The 22,683-nt window shown below is 36.4% G+C and overlaps 1 protein-coding gene across 11 annotated transcripts in view; it reads left to right on the top strand.

Moving 5' to 3' along the window:
- Positions 1–22,683, top strand: part of ESRRG (estrogen related receptor gamma) — a 597,265-nt gene that overhangs the window by 531,016 nt on the left and 43,566 nt on the right. For 10 of the 11 annotated variants that reach the window (XM_023203733.1, XM_023203731.1, XM_023203728.2 and 7 more), the window contains 2 exons: positions 1,071–1,181; positions 5,090–5,251. In XM_023203733.1, coding sequence (XP_023059501.1) covers positions 1,071–1,181; positions 5,090–5,251 — 273 coding nt within the window. Of the gene's footprint in view, positions 1–1,070; positions 1,182–5,068; positions 5,252–22,683 lie in introns of all 11 variants that reach the window. The other variant, XM_023203725.2, reaches the window with a different exon arrangement.

The following is a 22,683-nucleotide window of genomic DNA, read 5'->3' as shown; positions in this document are numbered from 1 at the left end:
TCCCTTCCCTTCCCTTCCCTTCCCTTCCCTTCCCTTCCCTTCCCTTCTCTTCCCTTCCCTTCCCTTCCCTTTCCTTCCCTTCCCTTCTCTTTCTTCCTTTCTTCCTTTCACAGAGTTTCACTCTGTCACCCAGGCTGGAGTGCAGTGGCGCAATCTCAGCTCACTGCAACCTCCACCTCCCAGGTTCAAGCGACTCTCCTGCCTGACTCCCGAGTAGCTGAGATTACAGGCATGCGCCACCACACCCGGCTAATTTTGTATTTTTAGTTCAGATGGGGTTTCTCCATGTTGGTCAGGCTGGTCTTGAACTCCCGACCTCAGGTAATCCACCCGCCTCAGCCTCCCAAAGTGCTGGTATTATAGGCATGAGCCACCGCACCTGGCCGAGAAGCTCCTCTTTCTATCCTGTGTTCAGCCCAAACCTGCTCTCAGTTTTCTCACATATGAGAGGAAATATAAATTTGTGCCAAAATTGTAAATAACATTCCCCTTCAGAGACATATTGACATTTTGATATGGAACAATTCTTGTGTCTCTCAGGACTGAATCTTGTGTAGTGTAATTCCAGCCTCCCTCCTCCCCAGCACATAGGTGCTCTTTATTCATCTCAATTCCACAGGTCCACACTGAGGCCTCTGGCAGACTGGAGCAAAGTTGGATAGCTCTTGGTCTACTCAGTCCTACACATTAAGCTTTCAGGGCTGACTGATGAAGAGGATACTAAATGCCAGTGTCTTTAATATAAGAAACTATACTAGCACCAAATAGCGGCTTCTTTGTATTAATCTACGTGGAAATCTGTCTTTTCTTTGATGTGCAAATAGTGACCTTGATGGCTTTGCATAAATGTCTTTTGGATCTGTCATCTGCTGGTAGATTTGGTTTTCCACCTCTGGCAATTTTGATTTAGCCACCACTTATTTACATTATTTGAGTACTCCTGGTTCATTCAGCATTCTACTGTTTGTCACCTATGTGTGCTTGGGGGATACAATAGGTATATATTTGTATTTGATTGGTCTGAAACATAGCTACCTTAATAGTAAGCCGCTGCCTGTCTTTGCTCACAGGGGTGCGTCTTGACAGAGTACGTGGAGGTCGGCAGAAGTACAAGCGCAGGATAGATGCGGAGAACAGCCCATACCTGAACCCTCAGCTGGTTCAGCCAGCCAAAAAGCCATGTAAGTACAGCAGATGTGTCTGGCTTCCCAGAACATGAAATCCTCCCAGTTGGCTCTATATACATCAGCTTTGGCATGCCCATCCCTACTGACTCCAAGGAGACTTCTCTTTGTTGGAGGACGGTGGCTCTATTCCCAAGGATTGTCTGTGAGGAGCGGCGGGGACTCCCTTATTATCTTGTTCTTTCTTTTAGAGATATCTGTGGTTTTCTCTCTCCAGCCTTTTTTTACCTAGTCATTTTGTGGAAGCATAAGCATATTAATGCATAGCTTATATAGTGTGAATTTTACATTTACTGGTTATCTTTATTTGCAGAGGTACATAAAATGGATCATACTGTGATCATTAGTTCATTGGAGCTGTTAGATTCAGATTTCACAAGAAAGTGATTTTTGTAGTTTTCACTAACTAAATGAGTTTGACTGCTCAACCTCCCAATGAAAATACATTAGGGGCCTCATTAATTTGGAGCTATAGAAGGTTAACACACTAGCTAGCAATAGATTAAAACAAGAATGGGCACTGCTAATAACAAGCATAGGTTGCTGGTTCCATCTGAGATGCCCTTATGTACAGTATGCATTGTTTTTAAAGAGCTCATGGTTTTATGGAGCCAAGCTGCAATTTGAAAGGATGACTAGTAAATTGCTGAAATGCAAGCCCCCTTCTTTTTGCCATTAACTAAAAAGAGTTGGAATATAGATTGAGGCAATCACTGTATCCCATTTTCTGAAAATCAGTTAGTAGTTGTAGTGCAACAGAACTAATGTTTTCAGATGTTTATGAATAGGGATCCTACTGGGCATGGAGGAGTGCTTTGGTGGAAACAGTTTTCAAATTTAGCTGTCATTGTCTAAGAAGACACAACCAGCACTCACCAGAGGAAAATGCATCTGTAGCAGTTCTAGGAAAGACATGGGTAATTTTTGATCTGCCTTCAAGGGAAGAGAAGGTGTCCACTTCTAATTCAGATTCTCCAGGAGGGGTCACTGCTGTGCATCATACATACGTGAGCATATGGGAATATGTTAAATAAATAAAACAGACCCTGAACTGTAAATGAAAGGACATTTTAGCTATGTCAAAGGAAAAACAACCAGTTCTACATAAAATTAAAGCTTAAGTGAACATATGGCATAGTTTCCTTTTGCCTTTCCAAAAAACATTATGTTGATTATACCTTCAATTGTCCAATCTGGCATCTTCTCCTCAGCCTGCATAAGCTGTTTGGCATTCTGCAAATACAATCGAGGACTGCATTAAGCAGATTTTGCACATTATAATAAAAAACTCTCTGATAATACAATAAAATGCAATAAACACTAATGCTTAATTTCATTAGAGGTTTAGTTTTCCTGAATTCACTAATATACAGACTGCCCGCTTCTCATTTATTTTATACAAACATTGACTGAAACCATTGATAATTGCTTCTACTGAAAGAAAAATGAGCACCAGCCCATGTGTAAGTTGAAGTGATAGAGAAACATCTATGGTTTTCTTCGTAAACCTGAGAAATTGGGAAGTGGCTTGTCAAGTACCTTTAAGAAGATTACAGCAATTTCAGTGAGCTCCATTTGTCTGAGATAAAGAGGACTCCTAATAAATCATTACTCATTATCTAAAGGCCTCTGTGTTAATTTTCCTTAGTCCATTCAATTAGTGTGTTTTTGTAACAAACATTTATAAAACTTAATTTTCAGATCCTGTCAGATAAGTGTCAAGAGACTGTGCCTGAGCTTTGCTGAGAAAGTGGCTGGGGAGATTTCTGGACCCTGACTGATTGTGTACTACAAAGGCCCGAGAATGAAAATTGGGTTCTATTGATTCTAATTAGGGAAACATTAAATAAGATTTACCTAGAAACAGTGCTGCCGGCTATTCCATTTTCTGAATGATGGGAATTTCTAAGCTTCAACCAAATATCTCTGACCTCTCATGTCAAGTATCCATTGACTTGGATAAAGTGAGTGAGAAAAACTAGAGTCATGATTACCTTTGGATATATTATTATGCCCTTTACTATTGTGTTTTCTTCTAATCCTGAGAATCTAGTGGTTGCTGACAGGTTTTGTTGCATTGTCAGAGCAATGAAAGTTGAAACTTTTCCAAGCATATCTAAAAATACAGGGTGTTGTTTCTGTAGCATATACAAACAAAAATCCAAATTAAAAATTAAAAAAATTAATCTCTATTTAATTTTTAATTCTTTTCTAGTCTACATAGTATTTGGGAATATTTCCTCCCAAATCTGCCTACTCAATTTGATGATGATTGAATATTATCTGTTGTCTATTTGAAATAAGCTTAATTAATATGTGAGCCATATTCATAAATGTTTAAATATTTTGTTAGAAAAAATGCTAATTATAGCTTGGACAAACCTCAATCTTTCATGAAAGGAGATAAAAAGAATGCTATATTTATTTTTATTTTTTTATTTTTTTGAGACGGAGTCTTGCTCTGTCGCCCGGGTTGGAGTGCAGTGGCCGGATTTCGGCTCACTGCAAGCTCTGCCTCCCGGGTTCACGCCATTCTCCTGCCTCAGCCTCCGGAGTAGCTGGGACTACAGGCGCCCGCCATCTCGCCCGGCTAGTTTTTTGTATTTTTTTAGTAGAGATGGGGTTTCACCGTGTTCGCCAGGATGGTCTCGATCTCCCGACCTCGTGATCCACCCGTCTTGGCCTCCCAAAGTGCTGGGATTACAGGCTTGAGCCACGGCGCCCGGCCTAAGAATGCTATATTTAATTCTAAGTTAAGTGAAGTCTTTTTATATTGGGTTAAAAAAGTTAAAAACTTAGAGGCAAATAGTCTGGTAAACACATTGGGAACTTTGGCTGTGTTCACAAGAACCTCATTTAAAGTCCTGGTTTTCTACAGAATAGTACATAGAACATTTAAATATGTGGGTTTATTCTTACCCGTTTGTTTCTCCTCACTTAGGAGAAAGTATAAAATCTTAAGCTACATATAGAAATTGAAAACAGGGCCAACAAGAAAAATCATTCTGTTACCAAGACTTTACAGCCCCTTCCATAAACTCTCACATGCCCCTGAGCAATAAAACACATTTGATGTGATGCTTTCCATTTGTCTCTAGTGTTTATTTTTTGAAGGATTTTTAAAACATATATCACAAATTTAAGACAGATAAATCTGAACCAGAGAATGAACTAAGGACAACAGATGAAAATAGAGGATTAAAAAATTTGCAATACAGAAGAGAAAATGACTGTAACATTTAAGGAGGAGTATTTTTATGGAAACATATTAGCTGTATTTGGAAGATTGGCTGGGTGTGTGGGGAGGGGGAGAAAAAAAGAAATTCCTATTTAATGCATCCCACGGAGATAGAGTTATATAGTCAGTAATTCACCAAGGCAGAAGGGCTCTGACCTTTGCTCTTCTTTAAAGGAATTAAGACAATGAATGACTTTCATGCCCATTATGACTGTGGGCATTAGTAGTTCTTTGCCTCCTGTGTTATGATCTATATTTCAATGGTTTACTAGGGGTTTTATTTTAAGCTGTTGTATACCATTTAATCTATTTCACCAAATCCCACTTAAGAATCAAAGCACAAACCCAGAAAGCATCTAACTTGTCTTATCTGTTTGCTATAAAAATTTTCACTACAGGACAGACATTTCATTCCAGCAAAAGCAGGTAGAGCAAAGAAGAAAAAAAAAAGAAAGACTACATTCTATCATGACTGCGGAGGCATATGTCTTGCTATGAGTTTTCCTGCACACTGTTTAATATATACCTATTTAGCCATAGTTGGAATATTTAGAGTTTATTGTAGGGTATTTGGTGTTTTGTTTTTCAAAACACAAAATACTCTAGGGTTTATAAAAGAGGGATGATACTACTAGTGATCTTGTAGTGCTCTGGTCTGATCCTGCAGATAACAAGATTGTCTCACATTTGTTGGTGGCTGAACCGGAGAAGATCTATGCCATGCCTGACCCTACTGTCCCCGACAGTGACATCAAAGCCCTCACTACACTGTGTGACTTGGCTGACCGAGAGTTGGTGGTTATCATTGGATGGGCGAAGCATATTCCAGGTACATTTTCTGAAAAAAAAAAAAAAAGAAAAGGTTGCAATTAATTCCCTAGGTTATGTATACATATTTGGGCAAATTCAAAGTTTTCTCATTTGGACTTAAAAAAATCTTTACGTTTATTTTCAATCGTAATTTAGAGCTTTGCATATCCTAATAGAATCCTTAAACTTTGTATTTTTTATATTGGTACCACCTTGAGTTCTTGTTAGTTTTTCATATGTACAGGTACTACTGCCAGTGTAAGCTAATGAGAATATAAATTTAAAACATTTCTTTATCCTTGGTCAAAATTCCTACCTTTTTCCTAGCAAATACTACTTTTTCTTTTCACTTTAAAAAATGTTTTTGTCAGCGTTAGCCTAATGTACTATTTTCCCAACTAAGAATCACTAGTTTTGTTCATAGTGGCTAGTTATAATCTATTGCTAGTCATATTCACAAGCTTTGCTTTGGTTTACAATCAGATATTTATCTTAACTTTACAGACAAATTGTGAAAATAAATATTAATTGGACATGGTAACTTTTCCTGTATGGTAATTTAAAGTTAGCATTTAAAAATATTTCTCTTCTTTTTTCTTGACCCATCCTGTAATACGAACAAATGTATACATGCTTGTAAGTTTTGAAAATTTTAGTATTCTACTTGAATTATTTTTTGTTAGAGTTTAATTTTCAAATAGTTTGTAAACAAGTTTTCAAATGATGAGCAATGTTTTTCTGGTACAGTTAACTTATTTCTGTCTTCTTAAACTAGTTTGTCTTTATGCTTTGAATGCTACAGTAATTTCTTTAATCAAATTGATGGAAGTCCCTTTCGCAGCCCACACTGAAACCAATTTATTGGTCATGATACGCCAGCTATGTTGCTAACAGTCGTAACGAACTGTCAGGCGATATCGCAGTGAAGCTAATTTGAAGTCATTAGGTGTGCAGCGTTCAGGCGACAATTTGTTACAGTGGTTAGGAACACAGCTGACATTTCTGAATGGCTTTGTTCGTTGCAGTTCTAGATGAGGCCAAGCAAATTGTAAACTAATTTAAACATCACTCTGTATTATGCCAGCTACTTTGTCTTACACTGTTTGCTAATAAAGCCCCCCCAAATTAAGTCAAAACTAGTTAAATAGATGAACTTGTGTATTCTTTAGAAGACACCTACACAAGGATTACTACATCTAAAAGAAGAAAAAGAATTTGATCGTGTGGATATTTGATATTGCAGTTGGATTGTAATTACATCTGTATTACTTTTAGAAAAATAAAAAGAAAGGATTTACTGCAAGATGTTAAGACAATTGTCGACTTTGGCAGTGGGAACAGCCAGAATTTACTTCAACAGTGTATGAAAGCTTACTTGTAAGGAAAGCATTTTTGAAGGGTTTAAAGACAAAAGAAACAAGACTAGCATTCGTTGAAGTGTCTGTCCATAGACACTTTTTTAGATGATTGATATATATTATTTATATTAATATATCATTATGATATATGTATACACACATTTTAAATATCATTATTTTCACCCAGGGTTTCTCAGCCTTGGCACTATTGATATTTGGGACTAGATAATTCTTTGTCATGAGGAGCTGCCCTGTTCATTGCAGGAAGTTTAGTGGCACCCATGGCCTGTACCTACTAGATGCCAGTAGCACCCCTGAATTGTGAGAAACAAAACTGTCTTCATACACTGCCAAATGTCCTCCAGGAGGTAAAATCGCACCAGCCTGACGCTCCTCCCCAAAATTCAAAACCGCTGTTCTAACCCACAAATCAGGGATCTCAATTCAAAGATAGGGAGATCTGAGGCAGAGAGAGGTAAAAAACACTAGCGCAAATTCACAGCCGTATCCCATACCTTCAGAGTGGCTTCCTGGAGTAGAATCAAGATATTTCAGTCTCCAGTTGATTGCATTTAAAAAACCTATTTCAAAATGATAATGATGATAATATTGTTATTAATAACAGTGTGGAAAACTGTGTCACTATGGTTCCAAACCACCCATTATTTCAGAGTTCTGCTCAAGTTCCACCTGAAATAAAAGATTTGTAAAGCCAATATTTTGATATCATACAGATAAAACATAATGAAGACCAATAAAAGTCAACAATTTCTTTTGAATTTTCTAGTAAGGAAAGTCAGTGATAAATATTCAGGTCCGACTGTGCATCCAAGTAGAAATGGCAACTTACAAAGGGACTTGTCACGGTAAAGGGGCTCTAGTGACTTCTGTAAAGATAGCAACTTTAAATAACTATGAGTAACACCATTTCCAGTGGTGGAAACAAGTACTATATGATTATGGGTTCAGTCTTAAGCTGAGGCTTAGAATTGGTGGGGACTGACGTTATTCTCTCTCTATAGCAAATGTCAGAAGAGTTCACTGTGGAGTGGTGATTCACAGCTCTGATTTTCGTGATACCCTGAGGGTGTTTTAAATGATTGCAAGGAATATCTTGGCTTTTCAGAAAGGGATTAGCAAAACAAGAGTTAGCAGAAATTTAATTTTTTTTTTTTTTTAACAATGCCTATGGCCATACAGTGCTTGAGGTAGAAGGAGAGGGGTGTTCTGATATCAAAGTGTGCTGCCTTACCGAGTTCAGGAAGTTGGTCAGTAGAGGACCACACTACAGCTATATGGCCTGAGAGACAGGGAAGTAAAGGCTGGAGAAAGTAAAGATTACAGTCACATTTCTGCCTCGACAAAAGTAAAATCATGTTCTTAATAACATGAACCAATCCTGATAACTGGAGTTATAGCTGGAATTAAAGCCAAATCAGAGCTGAAATTTCATCTGTCTTGGTCTTAATTTTAAAACTCTTTGTTTCTGTAAAGCTTATGTTAAAGTGAAGTCATTTTTTTAATATACTAAAATTCAAGCCCCTGTTATCTTTATGCTGTTCTCAGTTTGTGTAATTACACCCATACACATACATATATATTTTAAAAATGAAGTTTAGCATCTAAAATGAGTAGTTTTTCTGTGCTGCTTCGAATGTACTTTTGCACACTTTCTTTTTAAGAAAGTGAAGAATACCACAAAAGAAGATATTGAAGAAAATACATATGGAATGGGATTTTTTTTTATCAGTAAATAGAATTAGTTGACTTACATTAATAAATCATATAAATGGGAAAGTGTGTTGTTATGAAACATGACCATACTTTATCTCTAGAAGAAAAAAGATCACAAGGGCTTTAGAAAATGCTTGACTTTAGTTGGAGGAGCATAAGGGCACAAGAACAGATGATGGTGCCCTAATAGCCCTTTTTAAGAATGACAGGGCCCAGCCATTAGCATCCTTTTATATCCTTGGAAATTGCTCATGCCTCGCTTTTCTGGTTCCTATCTGCCTGACTCTTTTTTATTTCTCTTTCAATTTCGTCCGCGCTCGGATAAGCGCATGCTAACACAATATGATTGAGCTGTAAAATGGAATGCTGTCGCCTCTAATCTCTTTTATGTAGATACGGAGGTACTGCATACTCCACTTCATTCCCTCTCCATTGTTGGCCTTTTTTAGAATGGGTTGCCAAGTAATGGAGGCTCTGTCAAATATTAGAGCTAGGTTTCACAGGGTATGATAAGACGATTATCAGCCCAACAGTCAGATCTGTTATTGTTCTTTTTGGTTGATTAAAATATTATTATGTACTGTAACTTTGTTAGCAAAATGCAGAATGTGCTTAGTCAGATGGTGCTTTAAAAAGCATAACCCATATTAGCTGACCTATATAAGTGGCTTAAATATATTTATGGATCTTGCCAGACAACTTAGTTTAAAATAACAAAATGGTATTTTAACAATTAAATGAATGAATGTATTTTAGAAAAAATTGTCTTTGTTTAATATGGCAAATCTTCAGGTCTGCTTGTTTATTTTTAGCATGACAAATTAAATAATTACCCATTGAAGAAGGAGGACTTTGCTCAAGTTTGGGGGCCTCAGTTACGTTTTTCAAATGATCTCTATTGTAATGATATCAAATAAAAAAAATACCTATAATTTTTCTTCCTATCAACTGGAGGCGGGAGATATTAAACTCTAAAAAATAAAACTACATAAAGAAGATGATGTAATAAAAGAGTCTTTAAGTATATGTATTCACATAAGAAACAGAAATCTAAGCCATAGAAACCAATATTTACTATTTGCCCTGAAACATTTTTTTAAATAAAAACATTCAGTTAGGAAAACATATCAAAAATTGCTCATTGACTTAGCTTTTTATAGTTTTCTCAGAAGCATTTAGACTTTTCTAGCAATGAAAGGAATCTATAAAGAACACGGATAAACTGTTTCTATGTTTAGGGTATAAGCTTTGGAAAAGAATAGCCAAGCATGTGTAAATATTTATTGCTAAAGATACTGCTTGAAGATTTATTTATTGTTCTAATAAATTTTAGAGAGTCCAATTTTTAAGATTATATCATCCACCAACCAAAATTATGGAGGCTTCATTTTTAAAATACTCATTACTGGGTATTGATGGGTAAAATACCCATCTTAAAATGGTAGCACCATTAAGTAATTAGGATACATGCAAAAGCACAATAAAATGTGGCAGAAAGAATTTAATGTTATGTTTCCATTTATAATGTAAACTATGTTTCCATGTGTATATGTGTGTGATTAAGGTTTGATGTGCAGGACACAGGACGTGGTTGACTAAGGGTGAGTTATACCATATGTTAGTCACACCTTATATTCTGTTTTGGATCTGTATCATTGGCACTTGATAAATATTTATTGATTCGCTGACTAAAAATATGCATAGCACGAAACTCTTAATTGGCTCTAAGTTTCCACCCTCTACTCCATCCCGTAACTCAATTTACATGGACTTAAAATATTTCTACTTTGCTATGAATGAATTAAAACACTTGCAGCCTTCTTTTTTAGGATTAACTTTTCTTTTGTATATGTAACCTAATGATTTTAGAACTGTGAAGTAGTTAAGTCTTTTAGTTAAGTGGAAGAAAGTTAAATATAAGACCCAAAACCTTGGCACTTAATAAGACTGTTTAAATTATGAGAATATTCAATTATGGGCCGGGCGCGGTGGTTCACGCCTGTAATCCCAGCACTTTGGGAGGCTGAGGCGGGTGGATCACCTGAGGTCAGGAGTTTGAGACCTGCCTGCCCAACATAGCTAAACCCCGTCTTTACTAAAAGTACAAAAATTAGCCGGATTTGGTGGTGGGTGCCTGTAATCCCAGCTACTCAGGAGGCTGAGGCAGGAGAATCACTTGAACCCAGGAGGCGGAGGTCGCAGTGAGCCAAGATCCTGCCACTGCACTTCAGCCTGGGTAACAAGAGCAAGCCTCCACCTCAAAAAAAAAAAAAAAAAAAAAAAAAAGAAAGAAAGAGTATTCAATCATGAAATATTTAAAGGTTATTTTTAATGTACCTGATAGTTATATACCTGTATACCTGTAGTTGTGATTAATAAAGGTCAAATAATTCTGAAAGCAAAATCAGAAAACTTGAGCTGTAGTTGAGTAATATTTTGTAAGTTACTTAATTACTCTCACTATCAGTTAAAATAGAAATCAAATGAGGAAAAAAATGCATATGCAAATTATTTATATGTATAAATAATTTTTAAATTATAAAGCATGAACTAAATGTACAGAATTCACTGTTCATTTTTATTTTCAAGGTACTGCCATAGACTGTCGTTGCAATTAAAACCAAGTGACCTAAAACGTTCATATTCATAAAAGCAATTTATAAAAATTCAGAACAAACATCAATTTTATTAGAGAGGGGAGAAAAGCTTATTTAACCAAGATAATCATTGTGTAGATATTGTCATAATTTTATTCTATATGGGCAGGACCATTAGTGTCTAAACGATTTAGTCCAGCCTCTTTGGTCAAGCCTAAAACAACTGAAAGTTTACCAATTTAGTAGTTTCTGAAGTCACAACTATGGCAAAGAAACAGGAACCAGTAAGTTGAGAAATAAGTTTTGAAAAAAATAATCTGAAGTATTACTCAGGGACTGTAATTTCTGCAGCTACCCTTGCTGGAAACAAAAATGTAGACCAACAGAGGAGTAGCTAGGTTTCCTAGACAGAGATCTAGTTCAAAAGACAAGCCAAAGTTGTGAAAAATGCTCAGAGAGGCCTGTCGTCACCACTCACGCCATTGTTTTTGACCTAACATACAATTCTGTCATCATACTAAATATGCTATGCTCATGTGATCTCCATTCCAGCATTGCTTTTGCTGGTTCCCAGGACTCCCCAGAACATATTTGCCATCCATACTTAACCATGCTCTTGTATACCTGTGATCAAAGTGGAATAATTATTTCATAGTAATCACTGAATGCGATTTAAGTATTTGAGTGTCTGCTGTATATCTAACACTATACTTCATACTATGGGAAATTTAAAAGATGTGCATGACATGACATCTACCCTGAATGATGGATCTATGTCTGCATAAATACATATACATGTGTGTGCATATATTTGTGATCATCTACTTGGTTTACAACTTTATTAGTTCCAGAATTTATTCAGCTGTATTTTTTTTCATGGGATTAAACTTCAAGTATAAAAATAACTAACATTTCCATAGTTATTTATTGTTTACAAAAGACCCTTATAAACTTTTATGTGATGTCCACAACAATTCTGTAGGTAAGTTTTAATCTTATTAGTCCCACTTTATAGATGAGTAAACCTGAGAGTCAGGAACCTTGACACACACGATTGATAATGATACTTAGACACATAGTATACTTAATGTGTTTTTTTGTTTTGTTTTGTTTTGGTTTTGTTTGCTTTGGTTTTTTAACAGTGGCTTCCTTATATCTTTCTTTCATTCCTTGTCTGCTTTTCTCTTGTTCATTGTCATTTGTTCCAGATTACCTACCTCCGTTTTATAACAAATTAAGGCAAATGTAACATATTTGCCCTATCATTAAATCTTATCTATACATTAAAAAATGAAAGATTAAAGGGAAGGAGAATGAATTTAAAAGGAAATGTGTAACCCATCTTTAAATCAATAAAAATCAATGTGTTTGTACTAAAGTGTATTCTAAAGATTCCTGATTACAAATTTTACTAAAACAAGTCAATCACTAGCCACCCATATGAAGAGCTGGCAAAGTTCTTAAATGATTGGTTGCTAAGATTGGATGCTCCCCCTCTCTGACTCTCTTCAGATCACCGGGCAATTAATCTGATTGAAAGTTATAGGTAAATTGGAGCAGAAGTGAGTAGTTGTGCAAGACTTTCAACCATATGCAAAATGTTAGCTCTACCACTTAACAGTCTCTTCTTAGTTTCTTCCTCCCTCCTTCTTGCCTCCCTTTCCTTCCTTCCTTCCATGCATAAGCATTTAATGAGCTCTATGTCAGACCCTATGCACTAAGGATGCACACATGAATACAGCACAAGTTCTGCTTTTAAGTTCTTCACAGTGTGGTGTGAGAGATGATTTGACAACTATAACTGAATGACGAGGGCTATGATAGTCCTCTCCTACAGAGTCACATGGAGACTTAGAAGGAGGAGCATGGGAAGAAGATGTGACTTGAGGCTGGGGAGATCTGCAAGGATCCCATCATGAAAAACTTTCAATATCATGCTAAGGAAAACAAATTTTATTCTGAAGGCAGTGAAGTGCTATTGAAAGTTTTAACTGAAGATGACCTGAGTTGAACTGCATTTTGAAAAGATTAAAATTGGAACTTTTGAATTATTTTACATAGAGAAAGATTTCCCAATACTTTTGAAAGCAATTCCTGAGTACTGAGGATTTCTATATGTACTATGTCCTAAAATATGTTATCATTTTAAGGCAAGTTCATGGTAATTGCTAAGCTCTTTCGAACGATAAAGTGACAGGATGAGCTCAATCATTCATTTCACTATGTATTGTAATCTTTTAGAAGCCTGAAATTTCCTGAAACTTACCTGAGGATTATCAAAATATCAATATCCTATAGACCTGGCATATTTTGTTTTCTGGCATTCTTCTTTTTTGTTAATAGAGCTGTTACCTCTGACTTTTTAGTTATTCTTAAGCTACTTGATAAGTTAAAGGGAGAAAACCTTGTGGGTCTTGTGAGAAAATTGTTATATAAAAGCTGGCATAATTAGTGTAATTCATATATGCTTAAATACTTGATTAAAAAAGCTTTTTCCACCTCTAAGAGAAAAGTTGGGGGAGGAATGCAGAATACGATGCATAGAATGTTTTGGTTTCCCCTTTGCTCCATTTTGACCCTCTCTCCAACCCTAATCCCACTTCCCTTCAGTGGGCTGGTTGCACTTTTTCCCCTGCGTCCCCCTTTATCTGCCTCAGCCAATCTCCAAATGAATGCATGTCTATCCTGGCCTTGGCTTTGACACTCTGGATATATTGATTAATAGTTGCCCTAAGCTCCTTTTAGCAAATCAAATTTTCACTTTTAGCAAGGATTTCGCCTCTGATTTATTCAGCAAAGTGAAATGCACTAAATTGACTTTGACATTCAGGGAAAATGGCTGAAAAACAAAGAGCAGAAGAAAGAGATATAAATTGTGTGGCAGCTGGAGACATCAGGCATCTGAGAAACAGTTTTCTATAGAATATAGTCATTTAAAGCACTTTTTAAACAGGCAGAGAAGTGATTTCTTAAAATTGTTTTAACTATTCAGGTTTTTTTCCTTTTTTTTTTTAAGAGGGCACCTGTATTACTCAGCTGAACTTAGAATTTCTGATATGATAACACTGTATTTTGTGCATATAATAGCTGGGTAATCCAGCTTTGAACCTATAAAAATTAGTTCATGAAAACTGGAAAGTAACCTAATTACTTTGGAAGAGAACTATTCAAGTCACTTTAAACACAAAATAGAATTGTCATCTTGAAAGTGCTAGTGATTTATAGTGAAGCGAGTATGTGTTTTAAAGGATAGAGCTTTCTCCACTAGAAGGAGAATTTGAAATAATTTTGGATCAGAAACCTCAGTAGAGAAAAGCCATGTACCTTTGCTCATCTGTCTGCTTTTTTTCCCCTAAGAATATCAGCCTTGGCTGTGTTCTTTTATGTGACTGAGTCAGCCTACCTCCTTGTTAGACCAAGGTTCAGTGAATAAGTAACCACCAGGTTCAAGAAAAAAAGTGTGGTTTTGATGTGTAAAAGGCAATGGTGCTGGTGTGGATGAAGAAAAGAGAAACGGAGTTGAACTGAACTCAATATGGACACTTGGGGAGGAATTAAAGATATGAGGAATATCAGGGAATATTTTTGATATTGAGATCTAATAGACTGTTGCATCACTTCTGTTGAGGGATTATCAGGGCAGTGAAAGGAGAGCAAGGCGAAAGCTACAGCAAATTCCTTTGCTGTTCATTTCCCACTTTCTTGTGAACGATGAATTTTCCTTATTAATCTCAGTAAGGGTCCACATAGATGTAGTCGAAGCACTATTCTCCGTTTAAGTATACATTTTTATTATTCTCTTTTCTTTAATTTTCAACAAATCTAACAGGAAAGCTGTACTAACTGACATCAAAAGTGACCCAAACTATTGATATTAATGGCATTTTACAAATTAGTTTATTTTATTTATTTATTTTTATTTTTTTTAAAGACGGAGTTTTGTTCTGTCACCCAGGCTGGAATGCAGTGGCATGATCATAGCTCAGTGCAACCTGGAATTACTGGGCTCTAAGAATCCTCCATCCTCAGCCTCCTAAGTAGCTGAGATTACAGGCATAAACCACTGCACTCAGCTCAAATGAGATTTTTTTTTTCTTTTTTTTTTGTGAGACAGAGTCACTCTTGTTGCCCAGGCTGGAGTGCAGTGGCACAATCTTGGCTCACTGCAACCTCTGCCTCCTGGGTTCAAAGGATTCTCCTGCCTCAGCCTGTGGGATTACAGGCACCCGCCACCAAGTCTGGCTAATTTTTGTATTTTTAGTAGAGGAGGGGTTTCACCATGTTGGCCAGGCTGGTCTCAAACTCCTGACTTCAGACAATCCACCCACCTTGGCCTCCCGAAGTGCTGGGATTACAGACTGAGGCGCTGCACTTGGCCTCAAATGACATATCTTAACACCATACCAAGTGTGTCCACAGCACTAGACTCTTATAGAAATATTATTTCACTAAAATCATGCTGCTTCCACCCCAATTCAGTCATCATAAATAACCTCAATTAGAAGAACCAATTTAACCTGCCAAAATCACTCATTGGCAACTGTCTAAGCAGCCCTATGTTGTACGCTGAATGGTCATAACACCTCCATTTGTTTATACCTACTTTGCTATGACTCTTAAGAAGAAAACTTTTATTCCCCCAGTAAAAAACACACTTTTAAAATTTTTGGTTTCTGGAGTAGTCCACAACTTTTATGTTAATTTTTGCCAGGTTTTTTTGTTTTTTGTTTTCCTATAACCAGTGTCAGGAATGATATACAAAGTATATAAACTCTAAGTAGGGGTTTTGTTTTAGCTTTTTATGTACACTTGGATCTCTTATGGTGCAGTAAAATATTATTTTCATATGAATTTAAAACTACTAGTGCATTGTATTTGGGAAAGGAGAGAAATATAATGAGTAAACCCAATCCATGATAATTCAGAGAGCAATAGTCAATTCAACTTAATCTTAAACTCTGCTAGTCTCCATTAATGACATAACTTTGCTTCCAATGAGGAACTTATATTTTCATTGCCAGAATGGACATTATTCTGACAACCACAAATTGTTAATATTAGAAAGCCAAGAAGGGGAAAGGACCAATTTTGTCAACTGGATTTAGCTTAAACAAGTTGAAAACTGAATGTCCAGGTCAGCAACACACCTACCCAGTTTCTGAGAACCATCTGAGCCCAATTAAATACCGTAACACTAGGGGTGTCTCCAAAGAGCAGCCACCTCCTCTCCATATGAGGGAGGCTTCACACCTGCTTAACCTACATTAGGAAAGGATTAATTACCTGAAGTGCTGGGCCTCCTCCACCAGTCAGCACGTTTGTGCCAGGGCACATGGTGGCCTGGGCTGCAGAGGGAGAGAGGGAGAAGGAGCAGCTGTGAGTTCCCGGAGAAACTAACTCTTCCTGACATGGTCAGCATTTTAGGAAAAAAAAAAAAAAAAGTCAAGCTGCTCTTACTCTTGTGATTTGTCTGTGTCATGGCAAAGCCCAGTCAGTGGCAGGGTATCCTCAGCACAGACTTGTATACCTAAAAGAGGAATGCAGTCTCAGAGCTTCAAGTGCAATGTTTTCTAGATTCATCTTTTGGGGAAAAACATAGAAGAATTACTTCAGATTTCTCAGCTTTGTTTCTGTGAATTGCTGTTATTCTAAAAATGAGAGCTTTATAATAAATGTTCCCAAACTTTCAAAATATGATTGTTTATTTAAAAGCATGTCTAGAGGAAGCTTTCTAATATCCTTTTCTAATATATGGAATAATATCAAGGCTAGATCCTTTTCCCCAAAAAGTCAATTCTGTAATGATAGAGCTGGAATGGCCTTTAGAGATAATTTGCTAGACCTTTGTATTTTAAGGGGAGGCACCATATTGAAGTCAGCAATGTACTGTCTTTGTAGTTAGAGACCCTCGTTCAAATCTTAGTATTGCCACATCCCATGAACTCAGTTTTCCCATATATAAGTTGGGGTTAGCAATACCTACTGTATGGATATCTGAGATAATCCAATGAGCTAACATAGGCAAAGTGCCCAGTCCAATCTTTGACATATAATTTCAAATGTTCAACAAATGTTAAATGACTTTACTTGCACATTCGTTTATGGATAAACACACTTAAGATCAAGAAAGTTGAATGATCTGCATGAGGTCACAAGCTAGTCAGAGACAGAGTTGAGACTAAAACTCAGGTCTATTAATGCTCAGTTGTGCACTACTGATACTTATCATTATCCCTAACAGTTTTTCAGAAGAGTATACTATACCTGCTTATGCATAGTATTAGATATTTAAAAATTATCATCTTTTTTCCTATATCACATTATTTTTATATATACATATATACACACACATGCACACACACACATATTTATATGGACAATATGTTATATTGAAGATAGATTAATAGCAGTGAATATGTTTTGGGAAAGTTATTTTGGTATATTTGAAACATTATATGTCACAAAGTATAAACAATAGGCTATGTTATTTGATATAGCCTGGGTATACTCTGTGAATATATCAGATCAAACCCGTTTCTGAAGGATTATTAATTTATAGATATGGTTCAGATTCCTTCTATTTTGTGCAGAGAGATGTAGTAGAGAGACTGACTGAGATTTGTGATTGGGGAACATGGCCAACAGCCCAAGTGGTCGAGAATTTTGTTGCTGGAACAACTGCCAAGGATCTTGATGCAGAGCTAAATAGTAAAGACAGCAGAAGGATAAAATAACATGAATTTAAAGATGCTTTAAAGGCACACCCCAATAATAAATCTCAGTCAGCCTCTCTACTATATCTCTCTGCACAAAATAGAAGCATCTTTGAACAATACCATGTAAGCACTGATGCTATCTGTGAACAAACACTGTTTCTGGCAGATCAGTACATAACATTTGGTTAAAATTAGCTTGTGAATAATCCACGGGTTTTAATTAACCCAATCGGTTGTCTGACCCTTTACACTCTGAGGGTTTTAACATATCTGTGTATTTGCCATGAAACTTTAACTCAAATTGCCAAGGCAATTTTTTATAGTTAGAATAGAATTATTTATTATTTAATTTGAATCTAACTGTACTATATTGTATGGTTGAGTACATTTTATATGGCCTGAGAATGGGTAGCCAGGTTATCACAAAATATCAACTAGGATATTTTTTGAGACATCTGAATATGGAAATAAGCTTTATAAATTCAGTTTGACATTTTCCTAAACACTTTGTAATATTCAGTTCCTCAACAAAAATACCATGTGCAATATATTTTTGTAGCAAGCTCATGCCTATTCATTTATGCACTAAACAAAGTGTATATTAAGAGCCTACTATATGATAAGCTTTACTAACACTGCTATTCTTGGGAGACAGTCTCTGTGAGTATTTTATGACTATGGTACATGGTTTATGCATTATCAAAATATTTTTTGAAATTTTATTTCGAGACTATTGTTCTGCAGCCTATTCATGATCCTAATTTTAATTCTTCTGTCTCACATAGTCAAGAGTCTTGAAGAAGTGTTTTGAGAGTGATATAAGTCAGATGTCAACCATGCCTCCTGGCCTAGTATTTCAGCATTGACTGTTCTGCGGCTCTCTATTCCCATGTTCTGATTATCAGCCATAGTCTGTGGACTAAACTGAGAGCCAGAATCTGCCTGAAAGGGCTTTTATGCTGTTCTCAAACTCTATATACATGGTTGTTCTGAAACCATTTGGATTTTAAATAGTTAAACTAATCCAGAAATGGGGTCCCTTTATGAACAGAGACCTATTTTCTGCATTAAGGAGGATGGCAGTGTCTTTACTTTAAGAAAAGGTTCTTCATTGACCATGACTTAATATGGGAATATAGAACTGATTATAGCCATTGTTTTTCTCGAGATTGTTAAGGTTGTGTTATATCTCCTGCCGTTGACTTTTGTTCTCTCCGGCAACAGCACAGTTCAGAGGTGTGGGCTCCATGTTGCGTCCATACTTGGCTTGTTATCCTCTTATCAAGCTCTTAGCATCCCTTTGTTTATTTGAGGCGACAGGAAGACTGTGTAAAGGCTGCTTAGTCAGGGATATCAGCCTTGTTGGCAGCGGAGTGATTGCCAGTTGAAAAACAAGGCATTATTGCTCATTTTTTCCCTCTTATTAGTTTGATTACATTTGCAAATCAAATCAATCCATCAGACATGATCAGGCCTCGTCCGCATTTTAAGGAATAGTAATCTCCGTCTAATAAGATGCAAATGTGTCACATCGGTAAGTAACCAATAAATCATCGTCTTGTCTTTGGCAATCATTAAATATCAGAACCAACAGTCAATTTTTAGTATTTTCAATTTGCGATATGCCGCTGGAATATAAAGATAGATGGACGTAATTACACAAACCAAACACTATTTCAGTTCATTCCAGACAGCAAATTTAGTGGAAGGTATAACTGGCTTGTCATCACACTACATTATTCCTAGCGGTTCATGCAAAGTTCACAGACAAGCTTCAAATGGACATTGCTTTTTTTCAACTTCTAACAACGTCCCCACAATGGCAAGCAAACTTTGATGTAAGGACTTGAACTGACTTCCGCACGGCTGTTGCAGTCAGATGCCAACGTGACAGAAAACATATGCTGTCTCCCATCAGAAACTCCTGGCAGTGCCAGCTCCAATCTTCTATATTTCCTCTCTTTTTTAAAAAAAAATGAACTTACAAGTGTAAAAATAAAGAAAAACAAAAACAATCGAGAACTCTTCAGGTGATTTATGCCATCCTCATGTGTTTAGATGGAATGCTTTTCCTTCAGGGGGAAAAGTGAACAAAAACTTTATTTTTCTAAGTTTCACATTTTAGAGCTTCTCTGTGTGGGCAATGTATTCTTTTGATCTAAGCCATTCTCTGTGAAGATGTGCATGTATGCAGTGCCCCAATATGGCCAGGAAAGAGAAAGAATGTGTTAATTTGGGGCACATACTAAAATCTTGGTAGATATAAGATGTTATAATTCAAAGGATAAGGAATGTAATTGTTTGGATGGACTATCTGATCTGAATGTCTTTTTTCTAATTATGCTCACCTGGCAACTCAATATTTGCTGATGACCTGTAACACTTGTCCCTTTATTTCTTTATTTATTTGCAGAAATTGTCCTATCACAAATGGAGGACCCTCCCCAATCTCTCTTGGTTCTATTTGATTATCCAATGCAATCAATATTCATACTTTTCCCTCCTTTCCAATATTTTTCTCTTATCTATTTCTCTTTCTTTTGAGTTCTGATGTAAAAAGTTCTTTTCCATCATTGATCTGATGATATTTAAAATTTGCAACTCTCTGATTTTTCTTTTTGGTCTTAGCCTTACCTAGTTATGGACATCACTTTTGTTCTTTTTCTTTCTTCTCTGTAAAAGGTATTTGCCTTCTCCTATGTAAGTTGCTAAATAACATGTGAAGAACATATTTATATGACCTTGGTGCACCTGCTACTTATTTTGGTGGCACTTGAAATAGTCATTGAGAGATTCCAGTTTGTCTTGACAGATTTGTCATATTCTATATAGCTAAAATTTAGAGCTTAACATTTGGCAGTACCAATCCTTTGGCCTGCTAGGTCCCTTATTTGCAGTGAGAAAAGCAAATTCTTTGGAATCTTACGTAATAAACACTTTCACTTAAAAGTGACAAAATTTTTACTGCATGATTTCCTTAATTATTTTAAATGTGTTTGGTACCTTTATGGTAATTACTCTGCAAGGCCATATACAAAAGTAAGTAGGGTAAATGGGGGCACACTTTCCTAAAGCTTAGAGTCTATTGGGGAAGACAGGCAAGCAAAGAGTCATTCTTAGCAGTGTTCTATGTGCACTGATGGAGTAGCACAGCGTACTATGGGTGTACCATGGTGGAAATTCTAACATTTGGAATCAGGTTAGACTTCTTGAAGAAAATGACATCTCAGCTGGATTTGCATGATATAGAGTAATCCAGTAAAGATAAATATATGAGAAGGTTTAATTATTAGCTTCTTTCTTTTGGTTAAACCTATAGTATAGGTTAAACAAATCCATTTTCAAAACCTCTGCCTCATTTGTTAGCAGAACTGAAGAACATCATTCATCAAAGAAAGAACATTCGTTTACATTTTAAGGAATTATAGTATAAAACTTGGGTTAGACTCTGGTTATAGACCAAGCCAGCAGGCTTTAAATTTAGACAATGAGAACATGCAATCACTTGAGAGAGAGGTCAACACAAATTTTTGAATCAACATAATCAACTTGTAAAATGTCACATATGTACCCCTGTTTGATTCACCTTGCATGCCATACAGGTGGGCAGGCAAAATGAGCCAAACCTTATAAAAATGAGCCATACTTTACAAAAACAATTTTATGCTGCTTCCATACCTTTTGTTTTCTCCATAGCCACTCAAGGTTTAATTTCCAGCATTCTTTTTCTTTCTGCAAAACCGCTGTGAATTTTTAAAAATATAGTCCTAGTCTTTCCAGGTGATTGTTTTGCTAGCAACCCACATAGCTTAAGAACCCCATATATAGCAGCAATTGCCAGGAACCCCTATGAGTTACTGCTGATGAAAGCCATATAGCTCATGCCTTTGAAGCTTTGTACCAGAACCTTATGCTCTCTCTAACCAATTTACATACCACCATGGTATGTTTAATTTGCTTTTTCATCAAATCAATAATGGGTCTAATTGAAAAAATTGGCAGTGCTACGTGCAACCTAACTACTGATCTCAATGTTTGCCGGCTAAAGGGAATGTTGCATAGCTCTGTGTCAGACACCTGCGTTATTGGTGTACTCCCGCTACTAATGTGTACAAAAACAAACATTAATACAGGTGGAGCATCTGCACCAATTGATCACTATGCTATGAGAATTAATCACCTGGCTTTCAGCTTGAAGAATAAAATTTACATCTTTAATGTATGAAATGTATTAACACACACGCTTGCACCATCGACAGGGTGATGTCAGCAGACGTGTATGTGCAGCCCCATTAAATGTGTGCCTCTGGACAATTGTACCTGGGCGTGTAAATGTAGGGCTAAGTTTTAAACACTTGATAGTGTTTGTAAAATTTAGAATTGAGACTTTTTTTGTTAGCAGTGATGGAAAAAATTTGGCAGTAATTCAAACAAATAGACTAACATTGGACTCTGGAAATCTGCCTTCAAAAATGGTGTGATGAAGGTTTTGAGGTTGAACTTTACTCTTTCTCATCCCAATCCAGAATGGATTTTGGTATCATCATCATCGCCATCATCAACATCAACATCATCCAGCTACATTCATTGAGCTCTTGCTAGGTGCCAGGCCTGATACTGATTATTTTACATATATTATCTCAATTAATCTTAAACCTAAAGATGACCTCTCCTACCATTTTATAATTGTGAAAATTGAAGTTTAACAAAGTCAAACAACTTGCCTGAGATACCAGAGCTACTAAGATAGCAGATGTGAGCATGTTCTCACTCACTCAAGTGGTAGTTGAATAATGAGAACACATGGACATAAGGAGGAGAACGTCACACATCAGGGCCTGTTGGTGGGTGGGGGGCTAGAGGAGGGATGGCATTAGGAGAAATACCTAATGTAGATGATGGGTTGATGGGTGCAGCAAGACACCATGGCGCATGTATATCTAGGTAACAAACCTGCACATTCTGCACATGTATCCCAGAACTTAAAGTGTATAGATACATAGATAGATAGATAGATAGATAGATAGATAGATAGATAGATAGATA

Source organism: Piliocolobus tephrosceles, chromosome 1 (genome assembly GCF_002776525.5).
Source record: "Piliocolobus tephrosceles isolate RC106 chromosome 1, ASM277652v3, whole genome shotgun sequence".
NCBI lineage: Eukaryota > Metazoa > Chordata > Mammalia > Primates > Cercopithecidae > Piliocolobus > Piliocolobus tephrosceles.
The sequence above is the reverse complement of the archived record's forward strand: the minus strand, read 5'-3'. Positions and strand labels throughout refer to the sequence as shown.